At 52.4% G+C, this 19,373-nt stretch overlaps 1 protein-coding gene and 1 pseudogene across 1 annotated transcript in view; both read left to right on the forward strand.

Annotated features, from left to right (window-relative positions):
- The window catches only part of BTBD2 (BTB domain containing 2), a 16,258-nt gene extending 2,287 nt beyond the window's left edge, over positions 1–13,971 (forward strand). The window contains exons 2-9 of the mRNA XM_059697295.1: positions 6,360–6,479; positions 7,593–7,749; positions 8,680–8,785; positions 9,068–9,265; positions 11,216–11,408; positions 11,663–11,750; positions 12,107–12,253; positions 12,917–13,971. Coding sequence (XP_059553278.1) covers positions 6,360–6,479; positions 7,593–7,749; positions 8,680–8,785; positions 9,068–9,265; positions 11,216–11,408; positions 11,663–11,750; positions 12,107–12,253; positions 12,917–13,078 — 1,171 coding nt within the window. The 3' untranslated portion in view covers positions 13,079–13,971. The remainder of the gene's footprint in view (positions 1–6,359; positions 6,480–7,592; positions 7,750–8,679; positions 8,786–9,067; positions 9,266–11,215; positions 11,409–11,662; positions 11,751–12,106; positions 12,254–12,916) is intronic.
- A 48-nt stretch (positions 13,972–14,019) lies between these two features.
- Positions 14,020–16,269, forward strand: LOC132235251 (uracil phosphoribosyltransferase homolog; annotated as a pseudogene).
- The last annotated feature ends 3,104 nt before the right edge of the window (positions 16,270–19,373 follow it).

The following is a 19,373-nucleotide window of genomic DNA, read 5'->3' on the forward strand; positions in this document are numbered from 1 at the left end:
AGTAATTGGGACCTCATTTAGAAAAGGAACTTTGCAGATGTAAGTTAGGGTCTCAGGATGAGCTGCTGGCCCCGGAGGGCCCTAACCTCAGTGACAACGCCCTGAGGACAGCGGCAGAGACGGGGAAGTGGCCATAGGCCCCAGGGACACCGGAGCCCCCAGAAGCTGGCAGAGGCAGGACGGGACCCTCCTGGGGCCCCTGGAGGGAACGTCGCCCTGTGACACCTTGAGTCTGGAAGTCTGGCCTGCGCACTGGGGAGAGGAAATCCCCGTTCGCAGCACTTTGGGCAGCAGCCCAGGGAACCAGGCTCTTCTAATTAGGAGGGAACACAGCAAGCCCAGCTGGGAGGTCTGCAGGACTCAGCCCTTGCTCCTCCAGACTGCCCCGGGCATGAAGACCAGGGGGAGCCTGGGCAGCCCAAGGGGCAACTCCCTGCCACATGGGATCCTGGAAGGGGTTCTGGGGCAGAACATTGGTGCTGGAACTGGTGACTTAGGGACAAAGCTGAGGTGAACTTTAAAAGCAGTAAGGGCGCCCTAACCGGTTTGGCTCAGTGGATAGAGTGTCAGCCTGCGGACTGAAGGGTCCCAGGTTCGATTCCGGTCAAGGGCATGTACCTTGGTTGTGGGCACATCCCCAGTAGGGGGTGTGCAGGAGGCAGCTGATCGATGTTTCTCTCTCATCGATGTTTCTAACTCTCTGTCCCTCTCCCTTCTCTGTAAAAAATCAATAAAATATATTAAAAAAAAAAAAAAAAAAAGCAGTAAGGGCTTGTATGACTCCATGGCTGAGTGTTGACCTATGAACCAGGAGGTCACGATTCAATTCCCAGTCAGGGCACATGCCCAGGATGTGGGCTCAATACCCCGTGTGGGACATGCAGGAGGCAGCCAATCCATCTATGAGTCTCTCATCATTGATATTTTTCTCTCCCTCTTCCTCTCTGAAATCAATAAAAATATGTTTTGAAAAATAATTTAAAAAATAAAAAGCAGTAAGAGAGGGACTAATTTTAAGGTGTGGACTGGCCCACCAGCTCCCAGGTCCCAGCTTAGGGTGGTCATGGCTGGGGTTCAGATTGGCCCCTGAGCTCTGGGTGCAGTTGGGCCTGGGGCGCTGGTACGGTGGTTGGCATTTGTGACAGTGGAACGGGCTGGCCTGGCCCCGGACAAGCTCATGTCCTGCCTCCTGCTCTGCTTAGCTTTGTAGCCCTTCCCCATCACCCCCTGCTGTGCTTTTTTCTCATAGCTCTTTCCCTTCTAACTTCCCAAAGCCTGAAGTCTATATTATGTTGTCCTTGGCTTTCTGTGAGCAAGGCTTTGCCTGTCTCCTGTTCTGCATCCCAAGTGCCCAGGAGAATGGTTGGCATACAGTAGGTATTCAATAAATACATGTAGGCCCTACCTGCCAGAATAAAATGTGTAATTCTCTCTCAGGACTTGCTCTGAGGAAATAGTGAATGTCTTCAGGGTAGTACCACATACTAATCTGGTGGTCCCACAAAATTAACCTGATGGCAAATGTAGCCATGCCAAGGAGTTTATTTATTTACAATCTATTTTTATTTATTTCAGAGAGAGATGGAAACATCAGTGATAAGAGGAAATCATTGATTGGCTGCCTCCTGCACGCCCCCCTACTGGGGACAGAGCCTGCAACCCGGGCATGTGCCCTTGACCAGAATTGAACCCCGTACCCTTCAGTCTGCAGGCTGACACTCTATCCACTGAGACAAACCAGCTAGGGGCATGCCAAGGAATTTAAAATGTGTCTGGGGTTTCTTTCGTGGCATTGATTGGCTCCTGTGTTCTCAGTCCAGTGAGGCCTTTTTCTACGACAGTGGCTCCATGGTGTGGTTTGAGAATGCTGAGGAAGTTCTTCCCGATTTTATTTTGTGTCAAGACTTCCAGCTGGTCCAGTATATGGGCTCTTCCAGAATCAGTCTCCCATCGGTTCATCCCTTCACCCACAGCCACTGAAGCATGACGCTGACAGAAAAAGTCTCTGCCCTGTGGAATGCACCTTCTAGCACAGCAGCAGCAGACATATGTAAAGAGCCAGATAGTAAATGTTTTTGGTGGGATGCATGGTCTCCATCCCAATTGCTTAATTCTGCCTTCACAACGCAAAAAGGATAACACATAAATGAATGAACATGGCTGTGTTCCAATAAAACTTTATTTACAAAAGCAAGTGGAGGGCCGAGTTTGCTGGCCCTTGGCCTAGTTGTTCCTTAATGGTCTTGAGAATCATCAAGTGCTGAAGCAATTTAGTGGGGAATTGGTCTGGGTTGGGGAGAACTAATAGTTAAACTATGGGGTGTATCTGGGGATATGATATCTTTCTCCATTTATTCAGGGGTCCTTACAGAAATTTTGTCGTGCCCTATCTGGTTTGACTCAGTGGATAGAGCGTCAGCCTGTGGACTGAAGTGTCCCAGGTTTGATTCCGGTCAAGGGCACGTGCCCGGGTTGCGGGCTCGATCCTCAGTGGGGGGCCTGCAGGAAGCAGCCAATCAATGATTCTCTCATCATTGATGTTTCTATCTCGCCCTCTCCCTCTCTGAAATCAATAAAAGTATATTAAAAAAAAGTACTATATTAAAAATTTTTTTTTGTCGTTTTCATCATTGTATAGCTCTTGCACATTTATTGCTGAGTGTTTGCTTAGGTGTTTTGTTTTTATTTCTCTGTTATGAATAATTTTTTCTCTATTATGTTTTTCTACCTGATTATTGCTGGGAAGCTATAGATTTTAGGGCATATTTATTTTTATGTGATTTGAATGATTTCTTTCCAAACTCTCTTGGTGTTCTTAATTGTTTAGGGAACTTTGGACTGGCCCTATGCAGTAGATTTTTCCGTGCCAAGGGGAATATTCTAGATCTATGCTCTCCGGGACTAGTCACAGGTGGCTCCTGCGCACTTGTAATGTGGTTGTCGCAGTCCATGAATGGAACCTTTTATTTTTTTTTTATTTTTTATTTTTTAAATATATTTTATTGATTTTTTGCAGAGAGGAAGGGAGAGAGATAGAGAGTCAGAAACATCGATGAGAGAGAAACATCGATCAGCTGCCTCCTGCAAATCCCCTACTGGGGAAGTGCCCGCAACCCAGGTACATGCCCTTGACCGGAATCGAACCTGGGACCTTTCAGTCCGCAGGCCGACGCTCTATCCACTGAGCCAAACCGGTTTCGGCTGGAACCTTTTATTTAATTTTAATTTAAACTTAAATAGCCTTGTGTGGCCAGTAGAAAACATTGGCAGTGCAGGCTTAGAGTTTTAAATTATAGAATAATTTTTATGGGCAAATCGTTTCCCACCTTTTCATATTTCTGCCTCTTATATTTTTCGGTTCTTACTGCACTTCGGACCCCCAGGGTGTTGCTCCATCACAGGGGTGACAGCAAAGCAGTCTCGGTGATTTTCAGTTACATGTGAGCCCCAAGATTGGTTTCCCACAAATTCTCGTTAACAAGGTCCGGAACCTTCTTTCTATTCTTTGTTTGCTCCGTTTTCAGGAATTGTGGGTGTGGGGTATTATCAAGTGTTTTGCTGGATTTGGGTTATTTTTCTGATGACTGTGCAGAAAGTTTATATGATTGTCAACTGTCACCGCCCAGCTTTAGAGCACCTGTACCCCCAAAAGGTTCCCTCTCCCATCCCGAGCCCAGGCAGCTGCTGACCCCTCTGCTTTCCGTCTCTGGTTTTGCTCTTTCAGCGGAATGCTGTTGAGATTCATCCAGCCATCGTGTGTCTCAGTGACTCACTTCTTTTTCTTGCTAAAGTAGAATGACTTCCTCCTGCCGAACGCCTGTGTGGCGGGACCATCTGTCCATCCCCAGTGCGGGTGTGAGCTGCTTCAGGGTTTCACCGCCAGGAACACGCTGCCGTGAACCCGCGTGCCCAGATCTGTGCGGAGATACAGCTCCTCTTCTCTTAGGCAGATGCCGGGGTGGACAGACGCATCACAGGCTAACGCTTACCTCTGACCTTGTAAGAGGCCGCCTTTCCAAGTAGCCACACCATCGCCCGCCCTGCAGGGCCGAGGGCTCCGTGGGGCCCTGTGCCTGCGGGCGAGTTTCCAGAGCAGCGTGTGCGTGCGGTGGTGGTATTTCCAAAATCCCGCTAGAACCCCCGTGGGGCCATCTGAGCTGGGCTTCTCTTGGACGGAACATTTCATCTTTCTTCATGAGTCAGTTTGCAGTTGTGTCTTTCCAGGAAATAGTTGTCTTAATTGGTTGCCGTGAAGTTGTTTTAAAATCCTTTCCTTTGGGTCTGCAATGATGGTCCCTCTTTTGTTCCTGAGTTTGGTAACTTGTGTCACACTTTTCTTTCTTGGCCAGTGCAACTCAAGTTTTAGTCATTGATTTCTCTTCAAAGAACAACAATTTTGGTTTTCTTCATTTTCCCATTTAATTTCCTTAATCCCTGCTCCCACTTTTATTGATTCCTTCTTTTATAAAATGTTTTAAAAATATTTGTATTGATTTCAGAGAAGAAGGGAGAGGGAGAGAGAATCATTGATCGGCTGCGCCCCCCCCCCCCCCCCCCCCGCCGCCCCAGGATCAAGCCCGCACCCCCCAGGCATGTGCCCTGACCGGGAATCGAACTGTGACCTGGTTCATGGATTGACACTCACCCACTGAGCCACGCCGGCCAGGTGCTCTTTCTCCTTTGAGCACTGTTTCTGCTTTGTGTGCTGTGGGACTCTGTTACTTGGTGTGGCGTTTGTAATCGTTACCTGGTCCTGGTGGCTGCCCCTGTTCACGTGAACTGTTCCTCGTCTTCATGTCCTTTCTGTCTGATGCTAAGGCAGCCCCACCAGCTCTCCCGGCTTCCGTTCACTGGACATGTCTTTTCCATCTTTCTGTTTCATCCCCTTTGTGTCTTTGGGTGTTAAGCAGTGATGTGTGTCCTCGGTGTGTCATATCAGGAGGCTCCTGATGTCTGTTTGTCCCATCTCACGTGATGTGAGCTTGAGACAGACAGTGGGAGAGAAGAGCCTCTGGTCCAGCATCCTGCCCCAGGTTGGTCTAAGGCAGGGTCTGGCCCGGTCTATGGGAGGGCGACCCAGGCACCGAGCAGCGGCCGGGAGGTGCAGTGTGGGACCGGCTCTGTGATGTCTGCGGACTTTGGACGTTTCTGACTGGGGTGGCTGCTCAGAGCCCAGCATTTGCCACAGTGGAGATCCTGGGAAGGGGTCTGACGCAGGAGCTTTGCAGAGCTGGAGATGGGCGCTCTGCAGTGAGCCGGCCGCCAGCTCTGGCTCCGGAGTGGTCTCTGCTTCCCTGGGGAGAGGCTGTCATGGGCTGGGACCTGGGGACAGAGGATGGACAGCACAGAGTGGGTGGCACTGTCCTCAGTTGGTCTCACACCCTTATCCTCTGGCCCCGTGGATGGGTCCTACGAGGGTTCACAGTTGGCTGGAGGGCAGGCTGGGTCCTCACAGCTGAAGACCCAGGCAGGAGGCTGGAGTGGGTGAGTCCCTCTCAGCAGCATTTACAGGTCTCACAGCCGCTGCCTTCCGTGCTCCTGCCATTCCCCTGACCTCGACGCCCTGCCCCGCCCACGCAGCGAGCTCAGTTGTCCCTGCCAGGCCTTTCCTGACCCTCACTCCCCTCACCGCCCTGCGCTCTTCTCCTTTCTGGTTCACTGTCAGGCCGTCTGCGCCCTTGACCTGTGTCTGCCTTCTTCCAAGGAGGCGGGGGCCCTGGTGCCCAACGCCCGAGCACAGGGGAGATGTGTGAGTAAGCGAGTGAGAGTGAATGAGTGAGTGAGTGCATGTGTGCATAACTGAGCGAGTGGGTGACGGAGTGAATGGATGAATGGAGGAGGGAGCTAGCAGAGGCATTAAGCCGTCTGCCCTGGGGGACATGATTTCACCTCCTGTTGCTATTGATCCATCGAATGCCCCTCTTGCTCTGCAATGCCTTTCTTCTGGAAGCATCTGCCACCAGGATGCTCTGGGCATGGTGTCTGTTTGTGTGGGGTGAGCCTCTGGTCCAGCATCCCGCCTCAGGTTAGTCTAAGGCAGGGTTTGGCCGGGTGCTATGGGAGGGCGACCCAGGCACCGAGCAGAGGCCGAGAGGTGCGATGTGGGACCGGCTCTGTGATGTCTGCGGACTTCGGAGGCTTCTGAGTGGGGTGGCTGCTCAGAGCCCAGCATTTGCCTGGAGATCCTGGGAAGGGGTCTGATACAGGAGCCTTGCAGACCTGGAGATAACACCTCATGGGGAGAGTCTGGTGGGGACACTTGCCTTACACATCCCCACCCCTCCTTTCCACAGCCCCAGCTTGGGTGACAGGGTTAGGTGGGCCACACGGAGGGTAACCAGGTCTGCTCTTCACTCTAGGTTTGTGCTGGCCGTGGGCAGTGCTGTCTTTGATGCCATGTTCAATGGGGGCATGGCTACTACGTCCACCGAGATTGAACTGCCCGACGTGGAGCCGGCTGCCTTCCTGGCGCTACTCAAGTAAGACTTTCTGATGCTTCTCAACTGAGGGAACAGAATGGACAGCCTGATGGTTTAAAATGCCAGAAAACAGCGTGGCGGGTGTGGTTCAGCTGTTGAGCATCGACCCAGGAAACGAGGTCATGGGTTCGATTTCCAGTCAGGGCTCGATCCCCAGTAGGTGGCATGCAGGATGGCAGCCGATCAATGATTCTCTCTCATCATTGATGTCCCTCGCTCCCTCCCTCCCCCTTCCTCTCTGAAATCAATAAAAATATATTTACAAAAATAAGTAGAGATATTCATAAAAAAAATAAAAAACAAAAGCAGGTGACAGGTTGCAGTTTGCCAAACCCTGCCTGAGGGTTGACTGTCCCTGTCTCTCCGTCTGTCTCTCTTTCTCTCGGTTTGGATGAATACTGCCCAGTGGCCTCCTGAGAGGATTGGCACCATCACTGTTGGTGTGAGGGGCTCACTGGTCCTTGGGTCTGTCACTTCTGCACTGCTGACATTGGGGTGGGCCACTCTGAGGGAGGCCATCCTGGGTGCCATGGGGTACTGACAGCCTCCCTGCCTCCTGGGGTGCAGGTCTCTCCACCCCATGGGCCCCAGCTGCTAGGCTGTGTTTGGGCTCCATTTTGCACGCACACCTGCCATGTACAGGACTCTGATGTCTCCATGGCCTCACCGTTTTATTTTTGTCGACCTTCACTTCTGACCCACATTTAGTTGGGCCAATGGCAGGTGGTCATAGTGTCCACAAGAGTCTGTGATTTGTCCAGACCTCATTGAGCTGTGCTGTCAGGCCAGCTGTACAGGTTGGGTGATGTGGAGATGTCCCTGTGTCCCTGCCAAACCGTGCTGGCCTTCAGCCCTGGTGTCCCGTATGGGAAAGGCACAGGCCTGCGGTAGACGTGTTCCCGTGTGGGTGGTTTAGCTTCTCGCTGGTTCTCACTGGTAATGGCTTTGCTGGGTCATGTCTTCAGGTTGGAGGGCAGCAGATGCTGGTTCTGGAAGGTCCCTCGGGGCCAGCCCAGCGGGCTGGAGGCCGGTTGGAGGCTCCTGCAGGGGGGCTGACGGCACCAGGGTCCCTAGGGCGCTGCCTGATGGCCACCCACATCCCCCCCCCCCCAGGTTTCTCTACTCGGATGAGGTTCAGATTGGGCCCGAGACGGTGATGACCACACTGTACACCGCCAAGAAGTATGCGGTGCCTGCCCTGGAGGCCCACTGCGTGGAGTTCCTGAAGAAGAACCTCCGGGCGGATAACGCCTTCATGCTGCTGACGCAGGTGCAGGAGCCTGGCTGGGGCACAGGTGGGTGGGTGGGTGGGTGGACGTCTGAGGTCTTGATGCCCTGGGAGTGCCCCATCCCTTTGCCTTGGGGGTCTCCTGAGTTTTCTAGGTGAGTTTCTCGGTGCCTTGGCAGCCTGTTGGCAGGCAGGGCTCCCACTAGCTTTTCCCTCTTCAGGGGCTCAGGTGAGGGGAGGAAGGCGTTCATGTTTTTTTGAGAAGGACCCTTTCGGGCTCTGTGCAGTCAGCTGGCTCTGGTGGGCTGATGGGGCTGTAGGGGACCAGGAGGCCTGGGCACAGGAGAGCATGGGGTGCGGGGGGTGCCCTCTCTGTGGTGAGTCACAGACAAATTAGATTGCAAATCCCTTGCTGAGGTGGCACCTGGGCCCGGGCCCTGACCAGCTACTCACTGAGTCGCTCTGAACTGCCAGGGTCGGAACTGTGGTGTGGGGCCTACTCCCAGGCATGTGCTGAGATGTGGGCCATGTGGAGTGTCTTCACCAGGCCCGGGCGGAGAACCGGTTAGACAGGGGTTAGCTTCCTGGGCAGAAGTGGTCAGAATCTTCTCTCCTCCCTGGCCCCCTGCCCTGTGTACCATTCCTGGTGGAACAATCTCAGATGGGCAGGGGCACAGCACTTTTGTGTGGTCCTCTCCCCGGGGGCCCACCTCCCTGGGGTCAGCCCTGTCTGCTGCCTCTGCCTTCATCCCTGAACCACTACTGGCCCAGCAGGGTCCTTCCTTCACTGGACCCTCCACCCAGGCAGTGGTTACGTAAGTCTGTAAACTTGGAAAACATCTCCCGGCCTCTGGGGTTGACATTGTGCGGGCACCCAGGCCCTAAGACTTGAAATTTGTGACAAGTTTCGAACCAGGAAATCTGTCTTGGATCCTGTGTCGGGGCTGGCTGTTGATGTGCTGTCCCTCGTAGGCCCGGCTGTTTGACGAACCACAGCTTGCCAGCCTGTGCCTGGAGAACATCGACAAAAACACGGCTGACGCCATCACCGCAGAGGGCTTCACGGATATTGACCTGGGTAAGGCCTGTGGGCACCTGGGAGAGGTCACCTGATCTCCTGGGCTCCACCCTCTGAAGGCAGGGTGGGCACTCCCCCTGCAGAGGCCCAGGTGGTGAGGGCCAGAGGGCTTCTGCCTGGTGCACCCCACTCTGCTGCTGTCAGTGACAGGATGGTGGCTGGGCGTGGCCATGAGCCAGTGAACGCTGTCACCAGCATAAGCAGAGGCTGTGCGGTGTGCCAACGACCCTCCCTGGCTAAGACCATGGCATCCACGTTGATGTGGCCCCCCTGTCCCCGCAGACACACTGGTGGCCGTCCTGGAGCGGGACACGCTGGGCATCCGTGAGGTGCGCCTGTTCAGCGCTGTTGTCCGCTGGTCTGAGGCCGAGTGTCAGCGTCAGCAGCTGCAGGTGACACCTGAGAATAAGCGGAAGGTCCTGGGCAAGGCGCTGGCCCTCATCCGCTTCCCACTGATGACCATCGAGGAGTTTGCTGCAGGTAACCTCGGGGAGCAGGAGCCGCTCCGGAGGGGCGTGGCCTCCCAGGACCCTGAATGTGACTCAGTTGCATGCCCCCCCGGGTCTGGCACCAGCCGTATGTCGGCCCGAGAACCCCGCCAGGAACAGTGTGCCCCTCTGTACTAAGGACTCTTCATGTTGATGGGAAGCTCGGACTGTTCACAAATGTGTAAACACAGCACGACCCACGATGTCATGCAGCCAGCCCACATCTCGCTGTTTCCTTCCCGCCGTGTCTCCCGTGTCCACACGTGTGTGAGTGTACCGGCCACTGAGGGTCCCTGTCTTGGGCTCACATCCCGGGGGCTGGGCTCCAGCTTCCGTGTCCTTGACAAGCCTGTGAAGGGCTGGGAAATGGCCAGGGTTGTGGTGACCCTGCTGCAGGGCCTGGGGTCTGGGCTGATGTGGTGGTGGCCTTGACTGTGCCTCCTACCCCATGTGGATACCCACATCTTGGGGCCATTTGAGCAGCTGACTTGGAACCCCATCCCCCAGGACTGGGCCTCCCTGTAATGTCAGTCTCCTGGCTGGTGCCAGCCTTAGCCTTGGAGCCAAACAGGCCTAGAAGGTTCTGGATGGGCTCTGTGATGCAGGCCTGTGGCCAGTGCATATTGGCCCCCATCCGCTTGAGGCCAGGAGCACCCCGCAGTCATAACCACCACAGATGTCTTCATACCTCGCCTGGTGTCCCCTGAGAGACCCCTGGTGCAGCATTGGACTGCCCCGTACCAAGACACCTCCCTCTAGACTGGCTTTCACCCCTAAAGCCACTCTCCTCGAGATCCCCCAGCCTAGCTGGCTGCCAGAGCCCCCAGGTCTCAGGCCCTGTGACAGGACCCACCTTCTGGAAGGTCATTCCCTCGCCCCCCGCCCCCCAGCGTGAAAGCGCTGGGAATGACTGTCCTGTGTTTGAGTTGGGCCTCTGGCCCTCTCCTCGGTGGGCCCCACAGGCTCCGGCCCTTGTCCCTCTGTGTTTCAGAGAATCGCCGGCTTATGTTCCACTGGAAAACACAAGCAGACATTTGAATCCCCTCTGGCTGCATGGTGGAGGTTGGATGCATTTCTTTCTGCATTTCCTATGCAGAGATTAAAAAACCAGTGGTCAACACTCTGCGTTCAGTCTTGTATCGTCCTTATTCGCTGACCCATAGGTGTGCCGAGCCCGTTGTGAAGGTCTCTGTTATGTGTTGGGCTGTGGGAGCTGTGAGTGGTGCTATGGCCAACCTTCTGCAGAAATGGATTCCGAGTTAGAAAATAAGTCATTCTTGTAGAGCTTGAGGCCTGAGTCCTGCCTTCTGACCTGGAGGTGGAAGAGCGATGAGCAGGGCATGTGTAAGGGTCCCAGGCCCTGGTTTCTGCCCCCGCCCTGCCTGTCCTTGTATGCATGTGGCCTCCATAGCTGCTGTCTGGATTCTCCCCTCCCCGCTCCCAGCCTGTCTAAGGCAGATCCTGTCACCTCCCTGTCTGTCAGCACTGCCTGGCCAGGATTCCCCAGACCAGTGGTCGCCAACCGGTGGTCCGTGAGGTCCGGAAGGTTGGCGACCGCTGCCCCAGACCACTTTTAGCTACTGATGGCTCTGAGTGTGGACAGGCAGGTGCCACCTGTTCTGTCAACTAGGGGTGGGCTTGAAGGGTGGCCTTGGTACAGGCAGGGAGACCTGGGGCCATTTTGCCCAATAAGCCAGCTAATCAAAGCATCAACCCCAGGTCGGCGTCGACCCCTCCCCAAGTGCCAGAGCAGAACAGTCCTATCTCAGGGCTGCCTGGACCCCTAACATTTTGCAGAAAATCCAGCGTGATTTCTGAGGAGCTGTGGACTTGAGAAGCCCATGCATTCCAGTGTCTTCTGTGTGCTGGGGTTCACCCCAGCCTTCCTCAGCCTCAGGCCAGACCCCACCCCAGCCCGACCCACCCGCCCCTGTGCCTGCAGGGCCTGCACAGTCAGGCATCCTTGTGGACCGCGAGGTGGTGAGCCTCTTCCTGCACTTCACCGTCAACCCCAAGCCCCGTGTGGACTTCATCGACCGGCCACGCTGCTGCCTCCGTGGGAAGGAGTGTAGCATCAACCGCTTCCAGCAGGTGGAAAGCCGCTGGGGCTACAGTGGCACAAGTGACCGCATCAGGTGGGTGTGGGTGTGGGAATGGGTCGGCACTGGGCACAGGATGTTGGGTAGGGTTGCTGGGATGGGATGAGGGAGCTGGTTGTTAGGGGTGAGTTAGTGAGCATAGCTGCTGGGGGCCCTGGGAAGGGGCTCTAGGAGTCAGCCCCACCATGGGAGGTCTTCAGACCCCAGCGCCAAGGGGAGGCCCCTGTGCCTGTGTGCTCTGGCTGGTTGCTGCCCTCTGGTTGAGTTTAGCACCTGTTCCTGTCCCTCAGGTTCTCGGTCAACAAGCGCATCTTTGTGGTTGGCTTTGGACTATATGGCTCCATCCATGGGCCCACAGATTATCAAGTGAACATCCAGGTACCCACCAGCCCTAACCCCACCTCCAGATCTAGGCCTCACCCTACATCAGGTCCCACCTGATCCCACCCCAGACCAGGCCCTGCCCCTTGTCCCACCCTTCTCAGGACCCCCTTCAGATCCCATCTCTCCCCTGCTAGGGTCTGTGCCATGTCACACCCCATCTGGAGGGAATGTCCTGGAGTCATTCCTTCAGAGGGGACTATGCCCCACCCTATGGGTCACAGGCTGGATGGACCTTGTGCTGTCAGGCCTGGGGTGGCTTCTAGCCCTCCCTTACACCCCTGTGGAGTCCCATGGGTGGAGGCAGAGGGAGGGAGGCCTGGCTGAGAAGTCTCTGGCTTCTGCCCTTGCAGATCATCCACACAGACAGCAACACGGTGCTGGGCCAGAATGACACGGGCTTCAGCTGCGATGGCTCCGCCAGCACTTTCCGAGTCATGTTCAAGGAGCCGGTGGAGGTGCTGCCCAACGTCAACTACACAGCCTGTGCCACACTCAAGGTGTGCCTGACCCTGCCCTGCCCCACACAGAACCCCGACTCTGATCCCTGAACACTATTCATTTTCTTTTTACTTCATCTGTCTTTTGTGTTTAATTTTTGAACGGCTTAGAATTCTAGTTTGGGTAGTACAATAGTCCCACCTTATCTGTGGTTTTAGTTGTCCAGGGTCCAAAATTATTAAGTGGAAAATTCCAAAAATAATTCATTCGTTTTAAATTGTGGTGTGCTGTTTTGAGTAACATAATGAAATCTTACTGCCCCATTTCGTCCTATCCAGGACCCTGACCCTGATATTGACCCCCAAATCGGATCCCTGAACCCTATCCAAGACCCTGACCCCAACATCTGAACCTGACTCTGATCCCCAAACCCTATCCAGGACCACAATTCTGTCCCACGTTGACCTTAATTTTGACCCCTAAGCCCTACCCTGGATTCTGCCATGACCTTCTACACTAACCTCAACCTTGAAACCAGAATCTTCTCTCCAGGACCCTGAGCCCCCATTCACCTCGGATGGCGTGGGGCTCAGAGGGGCTGGAGGACCTGCCACCCTGAGGGCCCACAGCAGACCCTCTGTGGGGCTCTCCTGCCCTCTGCTCGGTGGCTGCCCCAGTCCAGGGGAGGGGTGTCCTGATCACAATACGGCCCCACCCCACAGGGCCCGGACTCCCACTACGGCACCAAAGGCCTGCGCAAGGTGACCCACGAGTCGCCAACCACGGGGGCCAAGACATGCTTCACCTTCTGCTACGCGGCCGGGAACAACAACGGCACATCCGTGGAGGACGGCCAGATCCCAGAGGTGATCTTCTACACCTAGGCGCCCAGACCCCCCGTGGGCGTGAGGTCAGCAGCTCGAAGCCGCCTGAGACAAGTGGACCACCCCGCCCCACACCAGCCCCGGCAGACTCCCCACACCGTGTCTACCCCTGGCCACGTTTCTGGGCGTCTCTGTGGTGGTGAGCATGGCTGCCTGTTCAGAGGAGCCAGGAGGTGGCCAGACAGGCAGGGCTGTGAGACATCCCTCAGGACCGGGAGTGAGGGGAGCCCCTGGGTGTGGATCCCGCCCACCACCCCTGCAGCTCTGGGCTGCCTGGCGGTGGGACCATGTAGGCCGTCATTTTGTTTGTGTAACTGCACATGGCAATGCATCTTGATTCCCTTTGTTCACCTGGTAGGAGTGAGGTGTGGGAGCGCCTCTCGTGCGTTTGGGAGCTTCTGTTCCTTTCATTCTGGTCTGTTCACTGGGGCGCTCAGGCCACCTGAGCTCGGGCCTCAGGATGCAGGCCTGAGCCCCAGGGGATAGGACCCTGGGGGTTTTGCACCCTCAAGGTCCTACAGGTTAGCTTTCCTGCCAGGCTCCTCCCAGCCCTGCAGCTGAGGGCACAGGCCTCAGCAGGTCCGCTTGGGAGGGGCAGTGATAGGGGCCAGCCACGTGGTCACGCCCCCCATTGGCTCATGGGGCCCAGGGGGCCCTGCCCATTTCCCCACCTGTACATACTGTCTCCCTACCCCATCCAACCCCCAAGTAAGCGCTCTGCCCAGAGGTGCTGGAGGGCGCAGCCCCTCCCCTTTACTCCCAGGTTCTCCCCATGTATTTCTGCCCATGATTCCTTCTGGAAACTGTGTTCTCCCTGAAGCCATGAAAGGTGTGCCCTCCTCACACCACCCCCCCCAAAATGATTTTTTTAAATAAAGGAAAAGAAACACCTGCTTTGACCTGCTATGTTTCTTCCTCTCGGAGCTGGCAGGACCCTCTCTGTGGCTGTTCCCCCACTGTAAGAGGGGAGCCTGGGACCCCCACCTACATCTGAAATTGCTGCCTCCCAACAGTCCCCATCAGGAGGCATCCATAGTACAGGGGGACTCGGGTAGGCTGGGGAGCCTCCCTGTGAGTTCTGTCCTCTTCATGGAACCTCTGGGGCCACGTGCTGCTGCTGCTGCACAACAGTGGGGGACCCTGAGGTGGGCGAGCAGCATGGCCATGGCCACCAGCAGGGAAGGCCACACTGGAACTGAGCCCAGGTGGGGCACCTTGGGGCCTCCTGGCACTTTCCCAATGTCAGTAGGGACTCTGCCTCAATGAGCTGTGCAAGGATCTTATGGGCTCTGCCCCCCAGACCAAGCGTGTGGCAGGCACCGGGAGTACTCAGCTTTGTCCCCAGGCCGCACCTGTGTAGGGTCAGGTAACCTGACCTGGGCAGCCTCCGCCTGTCTCTTAGCTGTCACGACAATGTTCAGCATCCAAATTAAAATTACAGAGCATGGCCCTAGCTGGTTTGGCTCAGTGGGTAGAGCATAATTTTCAGACCCTGCAGATTGAAGGGTACTGGGTTCGATGCCGGTCCAAGGCACATGCCTGGGTTTCGGGTTCGATCCCCAATAGGGGGTGTACAGGAGGCAACCAATCAATGATTCTCTCTCATCATTGATGTTTCTATTTCTCCCTCTCCCTTCCTCTCTGAAATCAATAATATATTTTAAAATGTTAATAAAAAAATTAGAGAAAGAAAAAATAGAAAACAGGAACAAACTCAGGTATTTAAGAAATTGGAGTTATCAGAGAATGTATACATTCAAGACGGTGAAGGACATGAACAAAATAGATACAATAATGGAGAATTTCAACAGTTAGAATGTCTGTTTGACATTTTAGAACTGAAAAATGCAGTATCTGTGATGAAGAACCCAGTGGCAAGAGCAACAGAAGATAGGATTAGCCCTGTTGGAGTGGCACAGGGATAAGAGCGTCAGCCTTTGGACTGAAGGGTCCCAGGTTTGATTTTGGTCAAGGGCACATGCCTTGGTTGCAGGCTCAATCCCCGGCCGTGGTTGGGGCACATGCAGAAGACAACCAATTGATGTGTCTCTCTCACATCGATGTTTCTCTCTCTGTCTCTCGCCCTCCCTTCCACTCTCTCTAAAAATCAATGGGAAAATATCCTCAGGTGAGAATGAATAAAAAAGATAAATATCCAAGGTGAACCAGCAAAAAGTAAGAAGAATGAAAAATAGAGCAAAGCATAGATGTGGCACCCAAGGGCCTAGCACCTGTCAGTGGAGTCCCAGATGGGGGTGGGAGAACACCACACAGGCTGTACAAGATATGACAGCTAAGAATGTTCCAAAATCAATCAAGACTTTGATCCGACGGACAGCCTGGGGCCCGGTATATGGCCACGGATTTACAGTTCTGGACTCCATGCCTTGTCACAGCCAACAAGTAAATTCTACCTGTACATGACCTGGTGACCTGATCCTGGATCATGCAGGGGGTGGGGGAGAGCTAGCGCCTCCAAGGCCAAGCTGACTCTCCTCACCAGTGGAGGGGGCTCCCAGGCCTGGGGCTGCGCCAGCCTCCGCCCTGAGAGCAACAGTGGCAGTGGCACTGACTCATCAGCCAGCAACTCCTCCTAAGGGACAGCCAACCTATCGTTCGGCTTAAGCTGCTACCCATGAATGAGCAGATCTAGGAGCTGCAGATCTACGACAAGCAGCCAGCAGAAGGGGCTTCATGTTTTCTGGGGATCTTCTGACCAGACTTGTGGAAGGGGGACTGAATCAGCTGCCATATAACACAGGGTGGCCACTCCGACAGGGTACAGTAGGAAGGAGTGAAGTTTGAGAAGGGAAATTGTGGGGTCTAACATAATGAGAAGAGGCACTAGAAATACTGTAACTGAAGCTGTAAAGGTTCTTATCAAACACGGAGTTCTACCCAGTATTATCATCCTACTTGGTCTGTTCTCCACATTTCATGGTGCCAAATCAATCATTCAAGAGTTTCCAGAGATCACAATTTTAACTGCTGAAGTTCATCATCCTCTTACACCTATACATTTTAGACAGAAATACTTAGGAACAGATTAAGCTATTGAAGCAAAGTTAATTATCTTGTATAATATTACAATTATATTTTACCCCATTCTACTGATTCACATGAGAAATGGCAGAGAAAACTGTGTTAAAGATACTTTGTAATTTTTGGACATGGGGTATAGTAAAAAGAAAACATTTTGGAGAAACCAAGATGGTGGCCTAGGTTAACGCCGGAGATTGCTCCCTCGAACAACCAATTGAAGGGTACACCTAAAAGACGGAACGAACATCATCCAGAACCACAGGAAGGCTGGCTGAGTGGAAATTCTACAACCAGGAGGAAAGAGAATATCATACCCAGACTCAGAGGAGGCGCAGTGCTGAAGTGAAATACTCAGGTGGAGAGTGCGCGTGGAGCGGGCTGGCGGCAGAGGGCGAGGTTGTTGTTTTCAATCGGGAGGGAGTTTCAGACTCTGAGCTCCAGATCCGGGCAAGTCTCTAGGGACCCAGACTCAAACGGGAGAAGCGGGACTGTCTGGCTTCGGTCGGAACTCGAAGGCAGCTTTCTCTCCGAGGTTTGCAGCGGTTGCTGGGACTCAGTGAGGCAGAGCCCCTAGGGACGGAACTGAGAGCAGCCATAACTGCCCACCCTGTTTGATCCAGTGCAACCCTCCCCGCCCAAGCCCTGCACAGACCCATTTGCCAGGTAGCCTCAGGCAAAGGCTAGATTAGCACCTCCCCAGAGGACAGAAGTTTTCCCACTGCAGACACAGCTGACTCTCATAGCCAGTTGGCCTGGAGGTCAAATCCCCCCAGTATTAACTACAACAATCAAGGCTTAACTACAACAAGACTGCGCACAAAGACCACTAGGGGGTGCACCAAGAAAGCATAAAAAAAAATGCGGAGACAAAGAAACAGGACAAAATTGTCAATGGAAGATATAGAGTTCAGAACCACACTTTTAAGGTCTCTCAAGAACTGTCTAGAAGCTGCCGATAAATTTAATGAGATCTACAAGAAGTCTAATGAGACCCTCGATGTTATGATAAAGAACCAACTAGAAATTAAGCATACACTGACTGAAATAAAGAATACTATACAGACTCCCAACAGCAGACCAGAGGAGCGCAAGAATCAAGTCAAAGATTGGAAATGCGAAGAAGCAAAAAACACCCAACTGGAAAAGCAAAATGAAAAAAGAATCCGAAAATATGAAGATAGTGTAAGGAGCCTCTGGGACAGCTTCAAGCGTACCAACATCAGAATTATAGGGGTGCCAGAAGATGAGAGAGAGCAAGATATTGAAAACCTATTTGAAGAAATAATGACAGAAAACTTCCCCCACCTGGTGAAAGAAATAGACTTACAGGTCCAGGAAGCACAGAGAACCCCAAACAAAAGGAATCCAAAGAGGACCACACCAAGACACATCATAATTAAAATGCCAAGAGCAAAAGACAAAGAGAAAATCCTAAAAGCAGCAAGAGAAAGAAACTCAGTTACCTACAAGGGAATACCCATACGACTGTCAGCTGATTTCTCAACAGAAACTTTGCAGGCCAGAAGGGAGTGGCAAGAAATATTCAAAGTGATGAATGCCAAGAACCTACAACCAAGATTACTTTATCCAGCAAAGCTATCATTCAGAACTGAAGGTCAGATAAAGAGCTTCACAGATAAGGAAAAGCTAAAGGAGTTCATCACCACCAAACCAGTATTATATGAAATGCTGATAGGTATCCTTTAAGAAGAGGAAGAAGAAGAAAAAGGTAAAGATACAAATTATGAACAACAAACATGCATCTATCAACAAGTGAATCTAAGAATCAAGTGAACAAATAATCTGGTGATAATAATAGAATCAGGGACATAGAAAGGGAATGGACTGACTATTCTTGGGGGGGAAAGGGGTGTGGGAGATGCGGAAGAGACTGGACAAAAATCGTGCACCTATGGATGAGGACAGTGGGTGGGGAGTGAGGGCGGAGGGTGGGGCGGGAACTGGGAGGAGGGGAATTATGGGGGGAAAAAAGAGGAACAAATGTAATAATCTGAACAATAAAGATTTAATAAAAAAAAAACTAAAAAAAATAAATAAAAAACAGTGATTAAAAAAAAAAAAGAAAATATTTGAGGCTTATTTGTTTGGTTATTTCTTGATTGTTGGCACCAAATTCTAACAACAAAGCACAGACAACTCTTAGAAAATATTTTTAAATACTATTCTTATGCAAATTGCTCCTTAGTACATTGAAACTGTTCCCTAATTTATGAACTTCAGTTTGGAGATTGCTTACGCCACAAAAAACCCCAAAGTTTGTTATCTGGCCCACTATAGTTTGCATTTTGTTTAGCTTGCTTTTAGTTCTAGGGAGTTTTCATTTATGTGGCTGCTTTCACCTTCCTCTATTATTTATTCCCAGTATAAACATGCTGGTAACCTGGAGAGGATGAAAAAAGAATTCCTCCTTGAATTTTACATTTCCTTAATATCCTCACTCAATTGGCAGACCAAGGACATATGGTTAGTTAGCTTTCCAGTCAAGCCATTATGTTCTTCCTGACTCATTTCCTACCCTGTGCAGTGCTGGTCGTTGCTCTGCCAGTGTGTTGTAGTGAAAAAAATGGTGGGGTATTTCCTGCAACTGAAACTGGAACATTAACTTACACCGATCGAACCAGGGATACCTGGATGCTGACAAGGGAGGGCTAAGTACTGTTAAAGCCATCAATTCCCAGAAAGAAATTGGTGGTGGTTTTCTGAAGTGAGGGAGGAAAGGACAGGTTTTTTTTTTTTGCTGGGTTTTATAACCAATAAGTAAATAAAAATGCTTGATTTTTTTTTTTTTAATCCTCACCAGAAGATTTTCCCCCCATTGATTTTTAGAGAGTGTGAAAGGGAGGAATGGGGGAAGGAGAGAGAGAGAGAGAGAAAGAGAGAAACATTGATGTGAGACACATCGACTGGTTGCCTCCCACTGTGCCATGACTGGGACTGGGAATCAAACCTGCAACTGAGGTATGTGCTCTTGCCCAGGAACCAAACCCTCAACCTTTGGGTCTGCAGGCCGACGCTCTAACCACTGTGAAAAACTGGCCAGAGTGAACTTTTTTAAATCTTCACCCAAGGATATATAGGGTGTCCCAAAATTCACGCAAGATTTGAATTTTGCGTGAGCATTAACAACAACAAAAAATAAAAGCCTAATTTTACTTGGTTTACTGAAGCAGATTCTAGTATCTGTTGCCCTTTGATTTCAATCCCTTCAATTTTATAAGCATTACCAAGAACC

The sequence above is a fragment of the Myotis daubentonii genome, chromosome 5 (assembly GCF_963259705.1).
Source record: "Myotis daubentonii chromosome 5, mMyoDau2.1, whole genome shotgun sequence".
Classification (NCBI taxonomy): Eukaryota; Metazoa; Chordata; class Mammalia; order Chiroptera; family Vespertilionidae; genus Myotis; species Myotis daubentonii.